At 47.9% G+C, this 22,540-nt stretch overlaps 1 protein-coding gene across 2 annotated transcripts in view; it reads right to left on the bottom strand.

Annotated features, from left to right (window-relative positions):
- Positions 1–1,207: 1,207 nt before the first annotated feature.
- sema4gb (sema domain, immunoglobulin domain (Ig), transmembrane domain (TM) and short cytoplasmic domain, (semaphorin) 4Gb) overlaps positions 1,208–22,540 on the bottom strand; it is a 166,020-nt gene continuing 144,687 nt past the window's right edge. For both annotated transcript variants that reach the window (XM_078223139.1, XM_078223140.1), the window contains exons 10-15: positions 17,099–17,243; positions 15,547–15,769; positions 10,739–10,854; positions 10,088–10,242; positions 5,383–5,444; positions 1,208–3,185 (exon numbers count right to left, since the gene is read on the bottom strand). In XM_078223139.1, coding sequence (XP_078079265.1) covers positions 2,308–3,185; positions 5,383–5,444; positions 10,088–10,242; positions 10,739–10,854; positions 15,547–15,769; positions 17,099–17,243 — 1,579 coding nt within the window. In that variant the 3' untranslated portion in view covers positions 1,208–2,307. The remainder of the gene's footprint in view (positions 3,186–5,382; positions 5,445–10,087; positions 10,243–10,738; positions 10,855–15,546; positions 15,770–17,098; positions 17,244–22,540) is intronic.

The raw sequence follows: 22,540 nt of genomic DNA, 5'->3' as shown, positions 1-22,540 counted from the left end.
AACAACATCAAGGTGGTCAGTACAAATGACATGAGGACACCTTGAAAAAAAGGGCCTTACAAACTACTGCAGACCTCCTCTCTCGGGGACAACCCCGCAGCTGACCAGCCCACATGGAGGCAAGCACTGAAATTGGGTTCAGCGTGCTTTGTGGGCTATCTATGCTAAACCCACAACATCCGAGGTGTCAGAGGAAGGCCAGAGGTGGTGCAGGAAGAGAAGATTCCCCCAAACGCCAATATGAAGTGCCAGTTCCGTGCATGTCCATGCCAATTCTACACTGGATTCTTTAGTCCAGAGAGGACCCACAGTAGATGAAGAAGTCACTTCCAGCTTGGACATACTCGAACAATGAGATTTGAGCTCTAACAATGCAGCGCAATTCTACATTTCCAGAGCTAGCTCTCTTACTCCAACTCCATTCGCAGCTAAGGTATGAGATGGCTGGGCTTTCACTGCTCTCAGAATCAACTTGATGCACTGCACACTCATCCTGTGGCTGCCCTTGATGTAGAGATGCCGGTGTTGGACTGGGGTGGACAAGATGAGAGGTCACACGACGCCAGGTTATAGTCCAACAGGTTTATTTAAGATCACAAGCTTTCAGAGCGCTGCTCCTTCGTCAAAGGAGCAGTGCTCCGATAGCTCATGATTTCAAATACACCTGTTGGACTATAACCTAGGTGTTGTGTGACCTCTCATCTTTTTTACAGGATTAAGTGGCCATCAGGGCCAAACTGTCAATCCAACACATTTCCGAATTTGTGGGCCAGCATTGGAACAAAACCCGAATGGATTGTCTTAAGCATTCAACTGGTTCCCCAGTGACCTCCAAGGAAGGTGACCTAACACCACCCAGGCTCACTTGCTCTGAACTACACGTGTCTCTGGACAGCACACTGAGTGGGCGACTTTTAAATACCCTTGGGGCAACCGGGGATGAGTAATAAAAAACACCTTGCCAACAAAACCAAAGCTACACCCCACGAACAAATGTCTAAATAATGCTCCCCACCATAGAGTCTGCACCAAGCCCCTTCCCCTGCACACGACCCTAACCACCTCTGCATAGCAACCCACTCCTCACTCTCAGCCTGGGTATCAGCTTCTGTACCCCCTTCCCCTCCCCATTCATGCCCAATCCCCTGCAACTATCCCCCCCCCCCCCGACTCCCCAACCACACCGTTTCCCCCCACCCACCCCACACTCATACCTGGGCCTGCCAGACAATAGGCCTCATCGGCCTGCTGTTCGTAATAAAAAAAATATTCTTAACAATATACAAACAGGATGTAGAATGATCAATTCAAACACACCTAGCTTTGACAAAGGGTCATCTGGACTCGAAACGTCAGCTCTTTTCTCTCCTTACAGATGCTGCCAGACCCGCTGAGATTTTCCAGCAATTTCTCTTTTGAATTCAAACATACCGCTAGGTTCAGGGCCAGCAGCGGAGCTCAAATCAGCGAGGGGATAACTGTAAGAGATTCTTTATCCTCACACACTTCTCCTTTACAATAGATCCTCTGGAAACACCTGCAAGGTTGTTGCCATGAGGTGTACAGGTTCAGGTTAAGCCGGTGCTCTGCACCTGATGTGATACTTCCACTCCACCATCTGAAGCTATTGCTGCGGCGTTCCCAGTCACGGCCTGGGATAACCGCTTACCTCAGTACGTGTAGGGGTTAAACAGCTCAGGGTTTGGGCTACAAGCAATTTGCACCGACTGTTTTACCAGCATAAACATGTCTCTACAAACAAAATGTATTTACAGCTTGCTCCCGCACAGCCTGGAAGTATCACTCCACACAAAAGTCAGATTCAATGTTTGACTCACCATCGTGATTGTCCTGCCGGTTTGTAGCAGCCTGCCTTTGTTAAGAGGACTTTCTCCCTGGCTTTACACAGGAACAGGAGGAGGCCATTCAGCCCCTCCTCAAGCCTGTCACGCTTGGGGGACATGACATGTTTGGTTGGCCAGCGTCAAAAGTTCACTCGCGTCTCCCATTTTAATCACCCTCTCAGCACTTCTAAGCTTTTGTGGACTTTGTATAAAATCTCTCCTTTGACGGTCATCCAAACAGAGTCAATTATATATTAAAGCTCAGGGGTTATTTACAGAGGGTGACATTTCTTTTTTATATACAATTTGATTTCTGAACTGTAAAAGGGCCTCAGATGTTGGGGGGAGGGGGGGGGGTTTAAAACACTAAAGTAGGCTTCTCGTGGTGGATTTCCCTTGAATACTGACTGAGGTAGATCGTTTGGAGTTTCTCTGGGAGCTTCCACCACATCTCCTCCTGTCCTCACACTGAACTCTCGTCCGGTTTCTCCACCAGCTGAGCGTGTTTCCGCTTTTCCAGCATCTTGCTCAGCTCCTCGGTGAAGGAGTGGTAATGGGGCAAGGTGGACTCCATCTCGCTGGCCTGCCGCAGCAGGACGTAGCTGTTGCCGTTCATCTTCCTCAGCACGTGGGGCAGGCCGGGCAGCCCGTTGGGGGTGGTGCCGCTGGCGGGCTCGGAGGCGCAGGAGGACGTGTCGGAGGGGAGCGGGAGGGGCGGGGGCGGGGGCGGGGGAGGCAGCAGCTCGGTGCTCGGCGTCCTGTGGTTGCCCGTCGTCACGCCCTCGCCGGGGATTATCTTCAGGAAGCGGTCGCCGGCGTAGTGGCCCGGCTCGCCCTCCTCGCCCTTGCCTGCGCACGTGCCCGAAATGTTCTGCAGCTCCACCAGCGACGACCTGGGCAGCCGCATGTTGTAGTTGCCCCTCTTGGAGGGTGAGCAGAAGAGATAGATGGACAAGGTGGACAGGACAAAGGAAACAGCAGCCAAGACAGCGATGATGATGAGATAGATGAATTCCTGTGCCTTGGAGATCTGCCGCTGAGCCGAGGTTGGAGGGAAAAGCGGCGAGACGGCTAAACTCTCCAGGACGCTGACGTTGTACAAGGCTACGGCAAACCTCACTCCATTTTCCTCTGCGAAGCAGTCGTATTCTCCATCATCGCTGGCCTGTACATCTTTTATCACCAGGGAACCGTCCTTTAGGTTGTAATATTTTCCGTCGTTACCAAGGAGATCACTGCCACTGATTTTCCATCTTGCAATGGCTATGTTCGAGGTGAGAGGGCATCGCAAAAAAATGTCCGTTCCTTTCTGGACCGTTCTACTCTTCACTTCCAAAGGAACTGTGGGAAAAAAAGGGGAACGTTTACAAAGAACAAAAAACAAAGAAAATTACAGCACAGGAACAGGCCCTTCGGCCCTCCAAGCCTGCATCAACCATGCTGCCCGACTGAACTAAAACCCCCTACCCTTCCGGGGACCGTATCCCTCTATTCCAATCCTATTCATGGGTTTGTCAAGACGCCCCTTAAAAGTCACAATCGTATTTGCTTCCACTGCTTCCCCCGGCAGCGAGTTCCAGGCACCCACCACTTTCTGTGTAAAAAACTTGCCTCATACATTTCCTTTAAACAGTGTCCTTCGCACCTTAAACCTGTGCCCCCGAGTAATTGACTCTTCCACCCTGGGAAAAAGCTTCTGACTATCCACTCCGTCCATGCCCCTCATAATCTTATAGACTTCAATCAGGTTGCCCCTCCAACTCCGTCGTTCCAGTGAGAACAAACCAAGTTTCTCCAACCTCTCCTTATAGCTGATGCCCTCCATACCAGGCAACATCCTGGTAAATCTTTTCTGTACCTCTCCACTCTCCACTGTACCTACTCTGGTAGCGCGGTGACCAGACCCTTCGGGTAGCGCGGCGACCAGAATTGAACACTGTATTCCAAGCGCGGCCTAACTAAGGTTCTATAAAGCTGCAACATGACTTGCCAATTTTTAAAACTCATTTACAGTGAGAGAAATATGTCTACCCAATCATTGCAATAGGGTAAATATTATTGAGGGTGACCAGGGAAAGGCTCCAGTTCTGAGTGAACAGCAACTTTTCAGTACATTGTTATGGAGTGCAATGTGTGTGGGCCACCTCTGAGATCAGAGTCTAAGGTGTTTCCTCAAAGGGGAAGAATCACACTCATGTCTTTGCAGCTTCAGGCCTTTCGAGTAGGCTCCCCTCTCTTGACCCAGAATGAAGGTCTCACAAAAAAGGCCAATCCCTTCCACCAATCTTTCCGCCATGATTTTGGGTAATGTCATTGTGTTGGTGTTTCCTATTGTCAATTGGTATGGGCGGCACGGTGACACAGTGGTTAGCACTGCTGCCTCACAGCGCCAGGGACCCGGGTTCAATTCCGGCCTCAGGTCACTGTCTGTGCGGAGTTTGCACATTCTCCCCATGTTTGCTTGGATTTCCTCCGGGTGCTCCGGTTTCCTCACCTACTCTAAAGATGTCGGGTTAAGTTGATTAGAATCATAGAAATCATAGAAACCCGACAGTACAGAAAGAGGCCATTCGGCCCATCGAGTCTGCACTGACCACAATCCCACCCAGGCCCTACCCCCATATCCTTACATATTTACCCACTAATCCCTCCAACCTACGCATCCCAGAACACTAAGGGCAATTTTCTTTCAGCATGGCCAATCAACCTCATCTTTGGACTGTGGGAGGAAACCAGAGCACCCGGAGGAAACCCACTCAGACATGAGGAGAATGTGCAAACTCCACACAGACATTGGCCATGCTAAATTGCCCCTTAGTGTCAGGGGGACTAGCAGGGTAAATACATGGGGTTACAGGGATAGGGCCTAGGTGGGATTGTTGTCGGTGCAGGCTTGATGGGCCGAATGGCCTCCTTCTGCACTGTATTCTATGTCAATATATCCCCTTCAATTCAGCAATGTCAACTGTCACAGTGTAATTGCTGCCACTGACCACTCTGTAATTCGGTGAAACCAATTTCTGGAGTCTCTCCGCCAACTCTGCTACCACCGTACACATAAACGTTTCTTCACCCACTGGCCAGGAGGGGCAGTCGATGAAATACTTTATTAAGTGTAGTGACTGTTGTAATGTAGGAAATGCAATAGCCAATTTACAGCAATGTGATAATCGCTACTTAATCAGCGTCGCAAGGACAGATTGAGGTCAGACTGGGTAAAACTCCCCTGGTCTTCTTCAATATGGTTCCACGGGATCTTATAGATGCAACCAAGCAGGCAAGCAGAGCCTCAGTTGCTCCAACAGTGCGCTGCAGTGTCAGCCTTGATCTTTGGGCTCAAGCTCTGGAGTAGTTCTTAACCCAGAGCCTTGTGATTCAGAGCTAGCGACTGAGCCGCATTTGACACTTCATGAGAGAGAATGTCATTCTCCAGCCAAGTCCTCACCAGCTGCCCTGCGAGACACGTTCCCACACTCTACGGACTGCTCCGACCAACAGTAAGGATCACGCGCAAATGTGAAAGTGAAAAGCTACATACCATCCCCACGGTTGTCCAAACACCCTTTGTTCCCGGTCACAATGTCTTGAATCAGCTGCGCTCTACAACAGAGAAAACAAAGCTTGAGTGCAGTGTCGGAAATGGGAGCCTATTAGCAGCAGAGGAAAGATTCTCCACGGAGTTGTTGCATCAACTGAAGGGCACCAAAATCCCAGGAATGGGATCAGTTTAGTTCAGGAATAACGCCCAATTTTAAAAACTCATTCATGGGATGTGGGCAACACTGGTTGGGCCAACATTTGTAGCCCATCCCTAATTGCCCTTGAACTGAGTGGCTTGATAGGCTAATTCAGAGGACAGTTCAGAGTCAACCAAATTCATAGAATCATAGAATCCTTGCAGTACAGAAGGAGGCACATCCAAAGGTGTGCGGGTTAGGTTGATTGGCCATGCTAAATTGCCCCTTAGTTTCGGGGGATTAGCAATGCAAATTCCTTAAAGTTTACTTATTTATTGTCACAAGTAGGCTTACATTAACACTGCAGTGAAGTTACTGTGAAAATCCCCTAGTTGCCACACTCCGGCACTGTTCGGGTACACTGAGGGAGAATTTAGCATGGCCAATGCACCCTAACCAGCACGTCTTTCGGACTGTGGAGGAAACCAGAGCACCCGGAGGAAACCCAAGCAGAAACGGGGAGAACGTGCAGACTCCGCACAGACAGCGACCCAAGCCGAGAATCGAACTGGGTCCCTGGCGCAGTGAGGCAGCAGTGCTAACCAATGTACCACTGCACCGCCACAGTAGGGGTAAATTCATGGGGTTATGGGGATAGGACTTGGGTGGAATAGTTATCAGTGCAGTGAGTGGCCCCGTTCTACACTGTAGGGATTCTATGATTCAATGAGGCTATTTAGCCCATCAAATTGCTATGGATCTGGAGTCACATGTAGGCCAAACCAGGTAAGGTTCCCTAAAGAACGTGAACTGACAGTGGTTTTTATGGTCATCATCAGACTTTTAATTCCAGGTAGTTACTGAACTCAAATTTCACCATCTGCCGTGGTGGGATTCAAGTGGATGTCTTGATGAAACCATTAACTTCTTTAGGGAGAAGTTCTGACTGTGCAATGGTCCAAATCTAGTGATAGCGAATGGGAGGCCTGTTTAACATCTCTACCCATTTTGGTGAAACATTTTTATAATAAAATGATAAATAATTATATATAGATGTATATAAGGGAGATGTGCGGGGGAAGTTTTTTACACAGAGGGTGGTGGGGGCCTGGAATGCACTGCCCAGTGAGGTGGTTGAGGCAGTTACGTTAGCCACATTTAAGACTTATCTTGATAGGCATATGAACAAAGAGGAATAGAGGGATATAAGTGGTTGGTTTAGATAGGACAACGTGACCGGCGCAGGCTTGGAGGGCCGAAGGGCCTGTTCCTGTGCTGTACTGTTCTTTGTTCTTTTTTGAAAGAAAACCGGGCGATGTGTAAAGCGTGCTGCTGACTCAGTATCGCCTATCTTACACTATCGCAACAAAAATTTATTCCAGCAACTTCTTTCCAATTATAGATTTTGCGTCCGTATTCTTTCAGTTTCAACATTTACTCTTCCTGGAACGTGTCTAATACAGAAACCGCCCAAGGCTGCTGTGTAAACTCAAATGTCTACCAAACAACTTTAACCACACAAGACACTGCCGAGGCTTCAAAAATACTTTTGGAAACCTCTTCCCTCATGTACTTGTGCCGTTCCTTTGTCTGCCTGTGCTGAGCATAACGTTAGCAGCATGTTGTGGAGGGCCAGGCCACACTAACTCAGCCAGAATTGGCTTGGATTCCCTCGAGGCACAGATGCATGGGAACAGGAGGAGGCCATTCAGCCCCTCCAGCCTATTCTACCACCATTCAACACGATTATGGCTAATGTAACTCCATACACCTGCCTTTGCCCCACATCCCTTCACACCTCTACTTAACAAAAATTGGTCACAGTTTTAAAATTAAGAATTGATCTAAGATTGGCTTCCAGTTGTGGAAAAGGGTCCCAAACTTCCACCACCTGTTGTAAAAATATTTCCATATTTCACACCTGGAAGGTGTGACTCTAGTTTTAAGGCTATGTCCCTTGGTCCTAAGACCTGCTGCCTACTTTTCATCAAAGCACTAGTCTCTTAGCAGCTAAATAACCTAATAATAATACTTACATTTTCTCCCTTCTTTTGAAAGCATAAGGGGGTTATTTTAACTTTAATTGATGGTGTAACATGTGGAATATCATATCAGCCATCCATTCCACACCTGTCTCAATTGAATTTTTCTATTCACCAGCGCAGTGGCGCAGTGGTTAGCACTGCTGCCTCAGAGCGCCAATGACCCGGGTTCGATTCCCGGCTCGGGTCACTGTCTGCGTGGAGTTTGCACATTCTCCCCGTGTCTGCATGGGTTTGCTCCGGTTTCCTCCACGCTGCAAAGATGTGTGGGTTAGGTGGATTGGGCATGCTAAATTGCCCCTTAGGGGGACTAGCTAGGGTAAATGCATGGGGTTATGGGAATGGGGCCTGGGTGGGATTGTGGTCGGTGCAGACTCGATGGGCCAAATGGCCTCCTTTTGCACTGTAGGGATTCTATGATTCTAGATGAAGTAGGGTGGGAGGAGGCATGTTGTGAGTGTAAACATCGGTACAGACCAGCTGGGCCAATCTGTGCTGTAAAATGTCGCAGTAACACTGTTTAATATTGTCACGGGTTTGCCAAGAGCCACAAACTAGATTGTCGGACGAGAAATTCTTGTAAAACAACTTCCCCACTTTCTACAATTTGCAAGTATGAGGCACTCTTCACAAATGAATGCAAAACATATTACAGCACAATGTACTGCTGTCATATGGGTGTAAACCTGTTTAATATTTTAAACATGTTGCCATAAGCGTCCTGACAGCATGAGAGGGAAATGTTGTTGAGAGCTTTGTTAGCAATGCTGACAGCGTTATTTCTAACCAGCAGTGTCTCGGTGAGGAGCTCACTAGATTCAATAAACATGTTTGTATATGCTTTGGGTTTCGGACTGCCCCTGGAGCTTCAATGGCCAGTTACTTCCTACCAACCCGCCATCTTCCTTAAGACCTATACACCATAGTCAAATAATCTGACAGAGTCCAAAAACAAAAAACCCAGGGAAAATCCCAGCGCCAATTCAGGGGAAAAATACTCTGGAAATTCTCTTCTGCAGGAAATCAGGATCAATCCACAACAACCAACAACAGCCACAACAACCAAGTTTCAGATACGATGAAACCTCGAACCCAGTCAAAAGCTAAAAGAGAAAACGCTGGAAAATCTCTTTAGGTCTGGCAGCAACTGTCAGGAGACAAAAGGGTCATCTGGACTCGAAACGTCAGCTCTTTTCTCTCCTCACAGATGCTGCCAGACCCGCTGAGATTTTCCAGCGTTTTCTCTTTCGATTTCAGATTCCAGCATCCGCAGTAGAGTCATAGAGGTTTACAGATGGAAACAAGCCCCCTTCGACCCAACTTGTCCATGCCGCCCTATTTTTTCAAACCTCTAAACTAGTCCCAATTGCCCACATTTGGCCCATATCCCTCTCATCTTACCCATGTAACTGTCTAAATGCTTTTTAAAAGACACAATTGTACCCGCCTCTACTAATACCTCTGACAGCTTGTTCCAGACACTCACCACACTGTGTGAAAAAATTACTCCTCTGGTCCCTTTTGTATCTCTCCCCTCATCTTAAACCTATGCCCTCTAGTTTTAGACTCCCCTATCTAGCTGATCTATGCCCTCATTATCTTATAGAATTCTACAAGGTCACCCCTCAGCCTCCTACGCTCCAGAGAAAAAAGTCCCAGTCTATCCAGCCTCTCCTTATAACTCAAACCATCAAGTCCCCGCTAGCATCCTGGTAAGTCTTTTCTGCACTCTTTCTAGTTTATTTGTTTTTATTCAGTCAAAAGCTAGTTCTGCTTCGTGTTGACAATGTTTCATAACTTCAGGAACTTTAAAAATAAACAGTTAAAGTGGTCCTATGCTAGACAGGAAATAGTGAGGAAGATTGTGTAGATTATCCTGAATAAACCGGGCACTTAATCTGCTCATAATAGTCTTCAAAATGTCCTTTCAGCTGATCCTCTTTCCAAGATACACTGGTTCTCTGTGATGACTTCAATCAGGCCATTGAGGTTGTCTATTGGAGTATGAGCTCCCTGATTAAGGATCCAATCGATGGGCCAATCAGGGAGTCTTTGCTTTGTACTTAACAGTTCCTCTGACACCCCTGGAGGTAGACTGCTAACTGCTAGCACTCTGTGTACTACTGTTAGAGTTCATAAATAAAGGGATTTTGGTGAAGGGACTTCTGCCTCCAAAGACTCATTACATTCTCCATGTTCATTGAGTCACAGAAAGGTGCTATTCAGCCCATCGAGCTGTGCCAGCCCTTTCAAAGAACTATGCAATAAATTCTATTCCCTTGCTTTACCCTCATCACCCTGCAAATCTTCCCTCTGCTGAGCATTTATCTAATTCATCTTGTGAAAGTTAGTCTGGAATCTGCTTCCACGGCTCTTTCAGGCACGGCATTCCTGATCACTATAACTCGCTGACTAAAAGACAAATTCTCCCCGTGTTGAGTCACATGGGACCGAAACCCAGCAATGGTCTTCTGTCTGACAAAAGATCAGCATTCCAGGTAAGGATTCACCAGAACTCAAGTACCTGTCCCGTTCCGTCGGAATCTCCCGGCAAACTTTGCCGTCCCAGCCACAGTAAGGGTCTCGAGCCAAGACGCAATCGAAGCACGTAGAGTACTTGCGGCAGCTTGCCACTGGGAGCTGAATCACGCCACTCCGTGAGCCGACATACAGCATTCCCTGTAATTAAAACAGGCACACCATCAAACCGTCATTCTACTCAGAGCATGGTTTTTGGTGAGCATTATTTTGACATTAATTCCCATCAGGTCAGAACTGCTGAGGTGCATAATAAACATGTTGGAATAACAGCTTGACCTCTTCCTTCCATTTTAATTGTAGACTAGGCTTGAATAACAATGGCATAAACATATGGTTTGTCGTGGCTCTCTTGCTGAAGTGACTGTTTTACTCGTATTATTAGTGTTCTGCCTGAGTAAGCCAGGAGGATCCCTTGGAAGTTCAAAGCTTACAACCACTGCTTACTCAGCTATGCAGAGGTGCCCCTGAGCACAGTCCTCGATTCGGGTGTCACTGGAGGGTGGCAACAGAATCGATCATCTGCCCATTGGAGATGGTTTTCACTCTCATCTCTGCCCCGCCAAGTCTGACTCTGCATTTTAAATCACAGAATCTACCCTCCTCCACTTATAGTTTCACATGGTTTCAAAGTTACCTGGGTGCTGGAGAGGAGGAGACTTTCTACAGGCTGGGGTTCCTCATAAAGCTGGATCTCCTCGATGACCTGTATGCTGGACCCAATGTTCACAACCTTATGCAGCCATCCGTCATCTGTAAAAACAGGCGCGATCAGTCACTCGACAGACCAACGCACAAGATTCTCTTGCAGCTAAATGATACTGCTGGAATGAATACGCAGCAAAACATGCAGAATAACAATCTTTTCACCACAGATTGATCTTGAGCAGAGCAGGAAGTCAGCCATTTGTCCCTGCATCAGTAGGTAAAATAGATCAATACCCAACGTCAAGTGGCACGGTGGCACAGTGGTTAGCACTGCTGCCTCACAGCTCCAGGGACCCGCGATCGATTCCCGGCTTGGGTCACTGTCTGTGTGGAATTTGCACGCTCATCCCGTGCCTGCGTGGGTTTCCTCTGGGTGCTCCGGTTTCCTCATAGCTCCGTGAATGATTCCTTCTGAAGCATTTATCTGGATTTCTTGGGAAAGTGATAATTGAATTTGCTTCCAAAGATGAGCAGGTTTGGTGCACTGGTTGGCCATGCTAAATTTCCCCTTAGTGTCCCGGGCTGCATTGATTAGAGGGATTAGCGGGGTAAATATGTGAGGTTACAAGGTTAGGGCCTAGGTGGGATTGTTGTCAGTGCAGACTCAATGGGCCGAATGGCCACCTTCTGCACTGTAGGGTTTCTATGATTCTGAGCCTTGAAGAGGATGTAGGGGAGGATTCACTACATAGGTACATGGGATAAGGGCACATGGAGTGACTGGGGAAATTAGGATTATTGTCCTTTGGAGCAGAGAAGGTACAGGAAAGACTCAATGGGGGAACTGAGGACTGTAATGGGTTTCAGAAAGGAAGAAATGGTTTCCACTAAAAGGAGAGGTGGCAACCAGAGGGAAGATGAGGAGAACTTTTTTTTCCTGCATTCTGGAAGCTCTGCCTGGAAAAGGTGATGGAAGCAACTCCAATCATCGCTTTCCCAAGAGATCTAGATAAATGCTTCAGAAGGAATCATTCACGGGGCTATGAGGGAAGAGCAGGGGAGTGTGACTAATTGGATCTCCCTTTCAAGGAGCTGACACAAGCACAATGGGTCGAATGGCCTCCTCCTTTGCTGCGTGACTCGATGTGTGTCAACACTTGTCGCCAAACAAGGCCAATGTCTACACTATTATCTGGAATATCACATCTCACAGTCTGTTCCAGGAATGGGATGGTTGTTATTTGTTAAACCCAGGGGTTTTCATGCTATCATAAAGCTGGAAGCAAAGCCTGGGGCAATTTGATCTTTTGGAGGGCAGGGGCAGGAGGAAATGTGATGGACTGGTTCTCTGTGGCACGGCCTGCTTTGACTTCCCTTTTCACCGAAGTGAATGGGGTTGGTGGGTGGTGGGTGATTGGGGGGGGGGGGGGGGGGGGGGGGCGGGTAGCGGTGTTGAGGGGAATCAGGCCGGGTGTTTGGAAGAAAAACCGCTCCACACTCAACAAAAATGAAAACGCTCGTCGTTTTCTGTCCAGCATTTCTGTAAGGCTGAGTGGGAAAATATGCGGGTCAAATTTATATTTCACAGCCAGGAAAGTTGCTCAGTTTGTGTCCAGGGCCAATTAGAGACACAAACGACTGTGCACAGTGCAGTAAATAAAGGACTAGTATTTACTTCATGTCTAATCGTGGCACTCGCAAATAGTCCACAACATTTCACATGGCGGGAACAGCTTTGTGGTGCAGTCACTATTGTTGTACTAGTCTCCGAGTGAGAGCCAGGGTCCCACACACGGGGATAAGCCAAATCTGACCTGGTCTGTTTCGGCGGAAAAACAGGGAGAACACCTTGCTATTTGTAGATTACACAGAGGCATCAGTAATATACACTGGAATCTCTAGAGCAGGCAGGGAGGGGAGAGTTAGCTATGTAGAAGGGTGTGTCATTTCTGACACGCAACACACACAATATTCCACTGAAGTTTTGTTCTAAACGGTAGCACAGTGGTTAGCACTGCTGCTTCACAGCTCCAGGGTCCCGGGTTCGATTCCCGGCTTGGGTCACTGTCTGTGTGGAGTTTGCACATTCTCCTCGTGTCTGCGTGGGTTTCCTCCGGGTGCTCCGGTTTCCTCCCACAGTCCAAAGATGTGCGGGTTAGGTTGACTGGCCATGCTTAAATTGCCCCTTAGTGTCCTGAGATGCGTGGGTTAGAGGGATTAGTGGGTAAAATATGTAGGGATATGGGGGTGGGGCTTGGGTGGGATTGTGGTCGGTGCAGACTCGATGGGCCGAATGGCCTCTTTCTGTACTGTAGGGCTTCTATGATGATGATAAACACTTGTTACAATTACCGTGATTAAACAGAGCATTGGTGAGGCCACGCCTAGAGTGTGGAGTGGCACGGTGGTTAGCACTGTTGCCTCACAGCGCCAGGGAGCCGGGTTCGATTCCCGGTTTGGGTCACTGTCTGTGTGGAGTTTGCACGTTCTCCCAGTGTCTGCGTGGGTTTCCTCCGGGTGCTCCGGTTTCCTCCCACAGCCTGAAAGATGTGCTGGTTAGGTGCATTGGCCGTGCTAAATTCGCCCTCAGTGTAACCCGAACAGGCACCGGAGTGTGGCGACTAGGGGTTTTTCACAGTAGCTTCATTGCAGTGTTAATGTAAGCCTACTTGTGACACTAATAAATAAAGTTTAGAGTACTGTGTGCAGTTTTAGCCTCTCGGGCAACTGAGATTCACTCGACTATGTTGCCTGGGATGGGGAAATTGTCCAATGATAAGTTCCAGTGAATACAGGCCACCAGGCTGCCTCACAATGATTTGAATGAATCATAGAATCATGGAATCCCTAGGATTCCCTAGAATCATCTGAAGGAGATGATTCAACCCATTGAGTCTGCATTAACTCTCCAAAAGCTGACCTTACCCAGAAATGGGTGTCCTTGTACACCAGTCACTGAAAGCTCAAGCATGCAGGTACAGCAAGCAGTTAGGAAGGCAAATGGTATGTTGGCCCTCATCACAAGAGGGCTTGAGTACAGGAACAAGGGTGTTTTATTGCAACTGTACAGAGCCTTGGTGGGGCCCACACTTGGGGTACTGTATCCAGTTTTGGTCTCCTTATTTAAGAATACTTGGCATGGAGGGAATGCAGTGAATGTTCATCAGGCTGATCCCTGGGATAGCAGAATTGTCGTGTGAGGAGGGATTAGAACTACTGGGCCTGTATTCACCGGAACTTAGAAGAATGAGAGGGAATCTAATTGAAACCTATAAAATTCTGATAGGGCTGGACAGACTGGATGCAGGAATGGTGCTTCCTCTGACTGGAGGATCTGGAACGAAGGATATGAGGTCGGCCATTTAGGACTGAGGTGAGGAGAAATCTCTTAACTAAGAGTGTGGTGAACCTATGGAATTCTCTACCACTGGAGTCTGTGGAGGCCAAGTCATCGAGTATATTTAAGGAGTAAATAGATAAGTTTCTAGATTCTCCAGGCTTTGAGGGGTATGGGGTGAGTGTGGGAGTATGGAGTTGTGATAGAGGATCAGCCATGATCATATTAAATGGCAGAGCAGGCTCAAAGGGTCAAATGGTTGACTCTTTCTCCTATTTTCTGTTTCTATGTATAGCTTGCTGCTTCCATTGTTTTGCATGCAAGTAGCAGCTTTTTCCCAGGGTTGAAGAGTCAATTACTAGGAGGCACAGGTTTAAGGTGCGAGGGGCAAGGTTTAATGGAGATGTACGAGGCAAGTGTTTTTATACCAAGGGTGGTGGGTGCCTGGAACTCGCTGCTGGGGGAGGTAGTAGAAGGAGATACGATAGTGACTTTTAAGGGGCGTCTTGACAAACACATGAATAGGATGGGAATAGAGGGATATGGTCCCCGGAAGGGTAGGGGGTTTTAGTTCAGTCGGGCAGCATAGTCGGTGCAGGCTTAGAGGGCCCAAAGAGCCTGTTCCTGTGCTGTAATTTTTTTTGTTCTTTATTCTAGTCCTGCGTTGTAGCTTTGCCTGGATGACACCTCATTTTTAGGCGTGCCTGGTGTTGCTCCTGGCATGCCCTCTTCATTCTGCACTTTCCGTTGAACCAGACCTGATTCCCTGGCTTGGCAGTAATGGTGGGGATATGTCTGGCCATCAGGTTACAGATTGTGGTTGAGTACAATTCTGCTGTTGCTGGTGGCCCACAGCACCTCATGACTGCCCCAGTTTTGGGTTGTTAGATCTGTTTGAAAGGTATCCCATCTCGCCATGGTATGGTGGTGGCGCCACACAACACTTCAATGTGAAGTCTGGCCTACACATGACTCCAGATTCATGGGTGGCATGGTGGTTAGCACTGCTGCCTCATAGCGCCAGGGACCCGGGTTCAACTCCGGCCTCGGATCACTGTCTGTGTGGAGTTTGCACATTCTACCCCTGTCCATGAGGGTTTCCTCTGAGTGCTCCGGTTTCCTCCCATGGTCCAAAGATGTGCAGGTTAGGCGAATTGGCCATGCTAAATTGACACTTAGTGTCAGAGGGATTCGCAGGGTAAAACATGGGGTACAGGGATAGAGCCTGGGTAGGATTGTTGTCAGTGCAGACTCGATGGGCTCCTTCTGCATTGTAGGGATTCTATGAGATCCATAGTAATGTGGTTGCCTCTTAAATGCCACTGAAGGGCAATTAGGGATGGATAATAAATGCTGGTCCAGCCATCGACACCCACATTCCATTAAGGAATTGAAAAAAAACGACACAATGACTTAATTCAGAGGTAAAGAGTTATGGAAAATGGATCTACAACACCTACCTGTGCCAATGAACATCACATCATACTGTTTATCATCCAGTGCTGTGACTGTGTCCACCACAATCTTTGTGTACTTTACATTTTCCTTCATAAAAACCGGATGTCCTCCCATGGGTCTGACTTCTTCGTCCATTAGTGGATGCTTCTTCGCAAAGTCCAGAACAGTGTCTGGCAGGTCACGCGATGTCTCAAAACCCTTACTCCTGAACTTGTCCGTAATGCACTGTCAGGCAAGAGCACAGTAAATACAGTCAGCAAGGGGCATTTACCTTCAACAAATTTAAATGCCCCAAGGTACAGGAATGGTGTTAGTCGGAATTTGACATTGAGGCACGTAAGAAGACACAAGGGAAGGTGATCAAAAGCTTGGTCAAAAGACACTAAGCTGAATAAAAGGTGGAGGAGGGGTTGCAGGTCAGAGCTCTGAAATAGTCATTCAGACAAAAAAGGTCAACTCTATTTTCTCTCTCCAAAGACGCTGCCAGACCTGCTGAGTTTTTCCAGCATTTTCTGGTTTTGTGTCATATATCATAGAAATCATAGAGACCCTACAGTACAGAAAGAGGCCATTCGGCCCATCGAGTCTGCACCGACCACAATCCCACCCAGGCCCTACCCCCATATCCCTACATATTTTACCCACTAATCCCTCTAATCTACGCATCCCAGGACACTAAGGGGCAATTTTAGCATGGCCAATCAACCTAACCCACACATCTTTGGACTATGGGAGGAAACCGGAGCACCCGGAGGAAACCCACGCAGACACGAGGAGAAGGTGCAAACTCCACACAGACAGTGACCCAAGCCGGGAATCGAACCAGGTCCCTGGAGCTGTGAAGCAGCAGTGCTAACCACTGTGCTACTGTGCCGCCATGATGACTCCTTGTCAGGATATCATTCCAGAGAAAGACTGGCGACAACCTGACATAGTCACGGAATCTAGCTGCCTCTCTGAGCTTAGAATACTCCAAAGCCCTCTGGAGCCAAGGAAGCCCCTTTGAAGTATCGGCAAACTGAGGGAGGGATAGGAGGAGGAGAGGAATCAGGGTGAAGGGCCACGCTCTGCTCACTTGACACGTCTGCTGCATGAGAGCCAGGCTCCTTGCTAATATTCTCCTCCACAACCAGGAATGTAGCCTTCAACACATACTGAGATCAGCATGGACTTGGGATCAAGCCCTGACATATTTCCAATCTGTATTCGTGGGATAAATTCACTTTGTGCAATACAGCAAAACAGATACAGATGAACTGGTAGCCAATTGCAATTTCCACTCACTTCCCTGTGGGAGATTGCTGCTCGCAAAATCCAACCTCCATGATATCTACACAAAACATGATGAAGATGCGGTGGGGAGGATTCATGAGTGTAAGGGGGGGGGTGGTGGAAACCACATACAGAAAGTGGAACAGGAGGTGAGATGGTTACATATTGATTGATGTAAATCTCCATTTACAACCAAAATCCACTGCTCCATGTGAGCCTTAGGGCACAAAAATACCCCCCACCCCCAGATAAAATGGTACCTTCAATGCGGAAGAGTCTTACCGATCCTGGCCGTGGTTCTGGAACCTTCCCCATATATCCTGCCCGCCATCGTGTTGATTCCTGGTCTTCCTTATACCGTCCTTCAAACGCTTTCCGAATGTCAGCAAGGGAGTACCGGCAGACAGCAGACGCTTGTACATTTTGCCTTCATTATTACCAAGAAGAGTGAATAGACATCAGTGAGAACAGAGAAAGACAGCCAGCTCGCACTACACCACAGGGCATTAACTGTGCTGAAAATTCGCTTTCCCTTATTGCTTATAGAAATCGGTAAGATCCATAGAATCCTACAGTACAGAAGGAGGCTATTCGGCCCATTGAGTCTGCACCGACCACAATCCCACCCAGGCCCTATCCCCATAACTCCATGAATTTACCCTAGCTAGGCCCCCGACACTAAGGGGCCAATCCATCTAATCCGCACATCTTTGGCATGTGGGACGAAACCCACGCAGACACTGGAAGAATGTGCAAACTCCACACAGACAGTGACCTGAGCCGGGAATGGAACCTGGGTCCCTGGCGCTGTGAGGCAGCAGTGCTAACCACCGTGCCACCGTGCTGCCCAGCGATCTTACAGCACTCCTTGTTAGTGTCACACCTTCCCCCTTCCAGTGCACAATCGCTTGAGAGCTTGATTTCTTTATTTTTTCGGTGTTTACCCGATGCTGCCAACTCTCAAACTTGTTCTGGAGTTGAAGATTCATACCCAGGACACTGCCGCGAGCAACCTCAAGAAAAATCGCTGGGGTATTAAACAAAATTAGGTTCTTTTCCCCCATTTTCTTTGAGCGCTTTAGCTGTGAAAACATTGGCGAGATCAGTAGCGGGGAGAAGGGACCCCCACTGGCAGTCAAGGTTAATCCAATTGGGTAACAAAGAACTGTCTCCCTTCCAATTGGCCAGGGAAGGCAATGCTCCGGGAGCAATGGCGGCAGTGTGGGGGTGAGAGGTCACGTGATGAATACACCCAATCCGAGCTGGAAATCCATCTGTCAAAATAGCGCAGCGATGTAATAACTCCACGGAGGCGAAAGTCTCGTCACCAAGTTACTTTATTTACACCACACATCTGTACACAGCCAGCTCTCCAGTTGCTCCCTGTTGAATGCAGGCTGGGAGTCTGACACACCTGCTTTAAAAAGGGAGCATGAGGCTCCCTGATTTAACCATCAATTAAGACTCATCAGGCAGTTCATACTCTCGCAAGCCAACCTCATTAGCCTGGCTGAAGTCATCTACAGAGAGGAACGTCAGGTGACTGTGGTATGGGTTTTACTCTGGGTTGACGCACAGTGTAATTCAGCGTGGATATACTGATCATTGGTGCCTGCTGTTACACAATCTAAGCCGCACAGGACGTCTAATGAACACAACAGCTGAAGAGGGAGAAAATAGGCGGCTCAACATTACGTCAAAGGGCAGGAGTTTTGCTTTGGCATGACACACCCAGTGTCATTTTTGTTTGATTGGTCAATTAATGACCAGTCGGTGGTCACTGCCCAGCTAAGGCCAGTGGTGAGCTCCTGAAGCTGAAGGGATTATAATAGGTCCTTCAGTATAGTGGAAGGCCGCCATTGCAGGTAAAGTGCAGAGAGGGTGATTCGACAGAGAAGCACTCTCGCAGCACTGTGTAAATGTTTGAGTATGAGCTCCCTGATTGAGGTCCTGGTTGCCTGCCCAATCAGGGAGTCTCACCTGTGTACACAAGTATGGAAGTGTCAAGTCTACTGGGACTCCAGATTCCGACTGTGCACCTGAAGCACTCTTAGGAATGGAGGTAAGTTTGTAAATAAAGGGAATCTGGTGAAGGGGCACCGGTCTCTGAGGAGTTATTTCACAAATGGCCAGAGCTGCCAGACCTTCTATATGGAAACCTCTCCAAAGGACATCCTGAGGATACTTCAAAGTTGGCTGTGGACTAGGGAGGGGATAGGGGGTTGGTTAAATAGTGAAACAGAGCATTGCTATCCTGCCCCATGCCCTGGTCTGCTGAGCCCGGGCTTGTAATGGCCACTGTTTGCCAACTCTTCCTTACAGTGGGACTATGATGGCACACCAATATGCTGGCCAGCAAAGGGGCGGGGGGGATTCTAGGTCTGTCCGTCTTCGTTCCTATTTCATTTGGCTTCCAAGCCTTTTCCCATGAAATGGGTCCGATAAAATACTGAAAACTCCAAGTTTTCTGAAGCAGGAAGCTTTAAGGAATGCTCAGGCATCCCAAAGAAATAGTGGCATCGATACATGAAGGAGTGGCAAACAAATCAAGTAACTCTCAGTTTGTTACACTCAAAGTAAAACAGTGAACCCAGTACCCAGTCGGAGCAGTCTGTATGGGGAATACCACAGCTGACTAAATCCACCACTGCTGATTCAATAGGGGTAAGTTTAGCTCAAGCAGCAATGTAAAATGGGCAACATTGATTAATCATAGCACCCCTACATTGCAGAAGGAGGCCATTCGACCCATCGAGCCTGCACCGACAACACTCCCACCCAGGCCCTATCCCCGTAACCCCACACATTTACCCCACTAACCCCTTTAACCTACACATCTCGGGACACTAAGGGGCAATTTAGCATGGTCAATGCACCTAATCACGAGTGTGGCTGGAAAATCCCGCCCTTTGGGTGAATTCACTGGGACTAATTTTGCCTCAGACATGAGTGTAAAACTGGAGGGTATCAGTTCACTGCCTGCTTTGCTTGACAATGCTCCTGAAAAGGGCCTGCTATTTTACAATATTAAAGATGCAATATAAATGCAAGTTGTTGCTACACATCTCTCCTGATTTTGACTTCCATTAATTTGGTGAGAGATATTCAGGCAGCTTAATGGGCAGCACAGTGGTTAGCACTGCTGCCTCACAGCGCCAGGGACCCGGGTTCAATTCCGGCCTTGGTTGACTGTGTGGAGTCAGCACGTTCTCCGATGTCTGCGTGGGTTTTCTCGGGGTGCTCCGGTTTTCTCTCTCGGCCCAGAGATATATAGGTTAGGTGGATTGGTCATGCTAAATTGCCCCTTCGTGCCAGGGGGATTAGCAGGGTAAATACTTGGGGATAGGGCCTGGGGGGGATTGTTGTCGGTGCCTCCTTCTGTACTGTAGGGATTCTATGATGATTCTATGATTCTAACTTGGAGACTCGGGAGGTTAGGAAGTGGAAGAGAGAAAAGCCCAGTGAGGTGACTCCGTGCCTAACAAGGTTGTATCATCCCTAAAGTGACTCAGCTCTCTGCCACGTGTGAGAACTGCCCCTTCCTGGATGATTAATCATGCTCGCATTACTGACAAACATGTCAGCAATCCATAACGGCTCTCCCAAAGCAGGTGTGACCAATCTAACAGAGAAACAATGCATCTGATTCAGGTACACGTAATCAATCTCCAAGACACTGAAGTTTCTCATTTTCTAACCGTGAAATTCAATTCGCCTTTCCAACAGAGTTAATTGGGGAATATTTGCGCTCACGTTACAGCCCATCGCTTTTCTTATTATTCCACTCTTATGACGGGGACGGGATTCGTGGGAAAACAAAGTTGTTGAGAAATGAAGAAACATCAAGACTTGAGTGGATAAAATGTTCCAAAAACTAACATTCTCCAGGTTTTTTAAGTAAGCAAACAGGGTTGTTTTGTTAAAACTTAATTTACGGGATGTGGGTATCGCTGCCAAGCAATGTTTACCCTCTAAGTTGCACGCGTGCACAGTTCAGGAGAAAGGCATCCACTGGAAAATGGGGAGTGCGCACAACCATGCAAAATGGGTTGCCATGGTGGCACAATGGTTAGTACTGCAGCCTCACAGCGCCAGGGACCCAGGTTCAATTCCCGGCCTTGGGTCACTGTCTGTGCGGAGTCTGCACATTCTCCCCGTCTGCGCGTGGGTTTCCTCCGGGTGCTCCGGTTTCCTCCCACAGTTCAAAGATGTGCGGGCTAAGTGGATTGGCCATGCTAAATTGCCCCTATTGTCAGGGGGACTAGCATGGGGATAGGGCCTGAGTGGGATTGTGGTCAGTGCCGACTTGATGGGCCGAATGGCCTCCTTCTGCACTGTAGGATTCTATGAAATATATAATTAAAGGCACTATTCACTGAAATGAACATTAGAGGGGATTTTTAAAATATATTCTGAAGTTAAAGTTTATTTATTAGTCACAAGTAAGGCTTACAGTATCACTGCAATGAAGTTACTGTGAAATTCCCCTAGTCACCACACTCCGGCGCCTGTCCGGGTACACTGAGGGAGAATCTAGCATGGTCAATGCGCCTAACCAGCACGTCTTTCAGACTGTGGGAGGAAACCGGAGCACCCGGAGGAAACTCACGCAGACACGGGGAGAACGTGCAAACTCCACACAGTTACCCAAGCCGAAAATTGAACCCGGCTCCCTGGCGCTGTGGGGCAACCGTGCTAACCACTGTGCCACCGTGCTATCACTGGCAACACCAGCATTTATTGTCCATCCCTAATTGCCCTTGGACTGAGTGACTTGCTAGGCTATTTTAGCGGGCATTTAAGAGTCAACCAGATTGCTGTGATTCTGGAGTCACATGTAGGCCAGACCAGGTAAGGACGGCAGATTTCCTTCCCTAAAGGACATTAGTGAACCAGATGGTTTTTTATAACAGTTGAAGCTAGTTGTCATGGTCACTGTTAATGAGATGAGCTTTATATTCCATATTTATTTATTGAATTTAAATTCCCTCAGCAGCTATGGTGGGATTTGAACCCATGGCCCCCAGAGCATTAGTCCGGACCTCTGGACTAGCTGTCCTGCAACATTACCAGCACCTCCCCATGGGATGTTGCGGGCAAAGTCAAAATTTATTTCCCACCCTTAATTTCCCTTAATTGGGTGGGTTGCTAAGCTATTTCAGAGGGTAATTAAGAGTCAACCACATTGCTGTGTCTGGAGATACATTATTAAATGGAGTTTTTATGATAATCCTGTAGTTTCATGTTCATTGGAGAATATTATAGAATCCCTGCAGTGCAGAAAGGCCATTCGGCCCACCGAGTCTGCACCGACTCTCTGACAAAGTATCTTATCCAGGCCCTCTGCTCCACCCTATCCCCATAATCATTACTAATGCAAGCTTTTTAATTCCACGTGCGTTTATGAACTGCATTCAAATTTGGGATTGAACTCATGTCTCCACATCATTAGATTAAGTTGATCTTTTCTACACCCTAGCTATGATTGTAACACATAAGAACATAAGAACATAAGAAATAGGAGCAGGAGTAGGCCATCTGGCCCTTCGAGCCTGCCCCGCCATTCAACAAGATCATGGCTGATCTGAAGCGAATCAGTTCCACTTACCCGCCTGCTCCCCATATCCCCTAATCCCCTTATCGATCAGAAAACTATCTAACCGTGATTTAAACATATTCAACGAGGAAGCCTCCACCACTTCAATGGGCAGAGAATTCCAGAGA

This window comes from Mustelus asterias, chromosome 11 (assembly GCF_964213995.1).
Source record: "Mustelus asterias chromosome 11, sMusAst1.hap1.1, whole genome shotgun sequence".
Lineage (NCBI taxonomy): Eukaryota > Metazoa > Chordata > Chondrichthyes > Carcharhiniformes > Triakidae > Mustelus > Mustelus asterias.
Note: the sequence above shows the minus strand (reverse complement) of the source record. Positions and strands in the feature narration are given on the sequence as shown.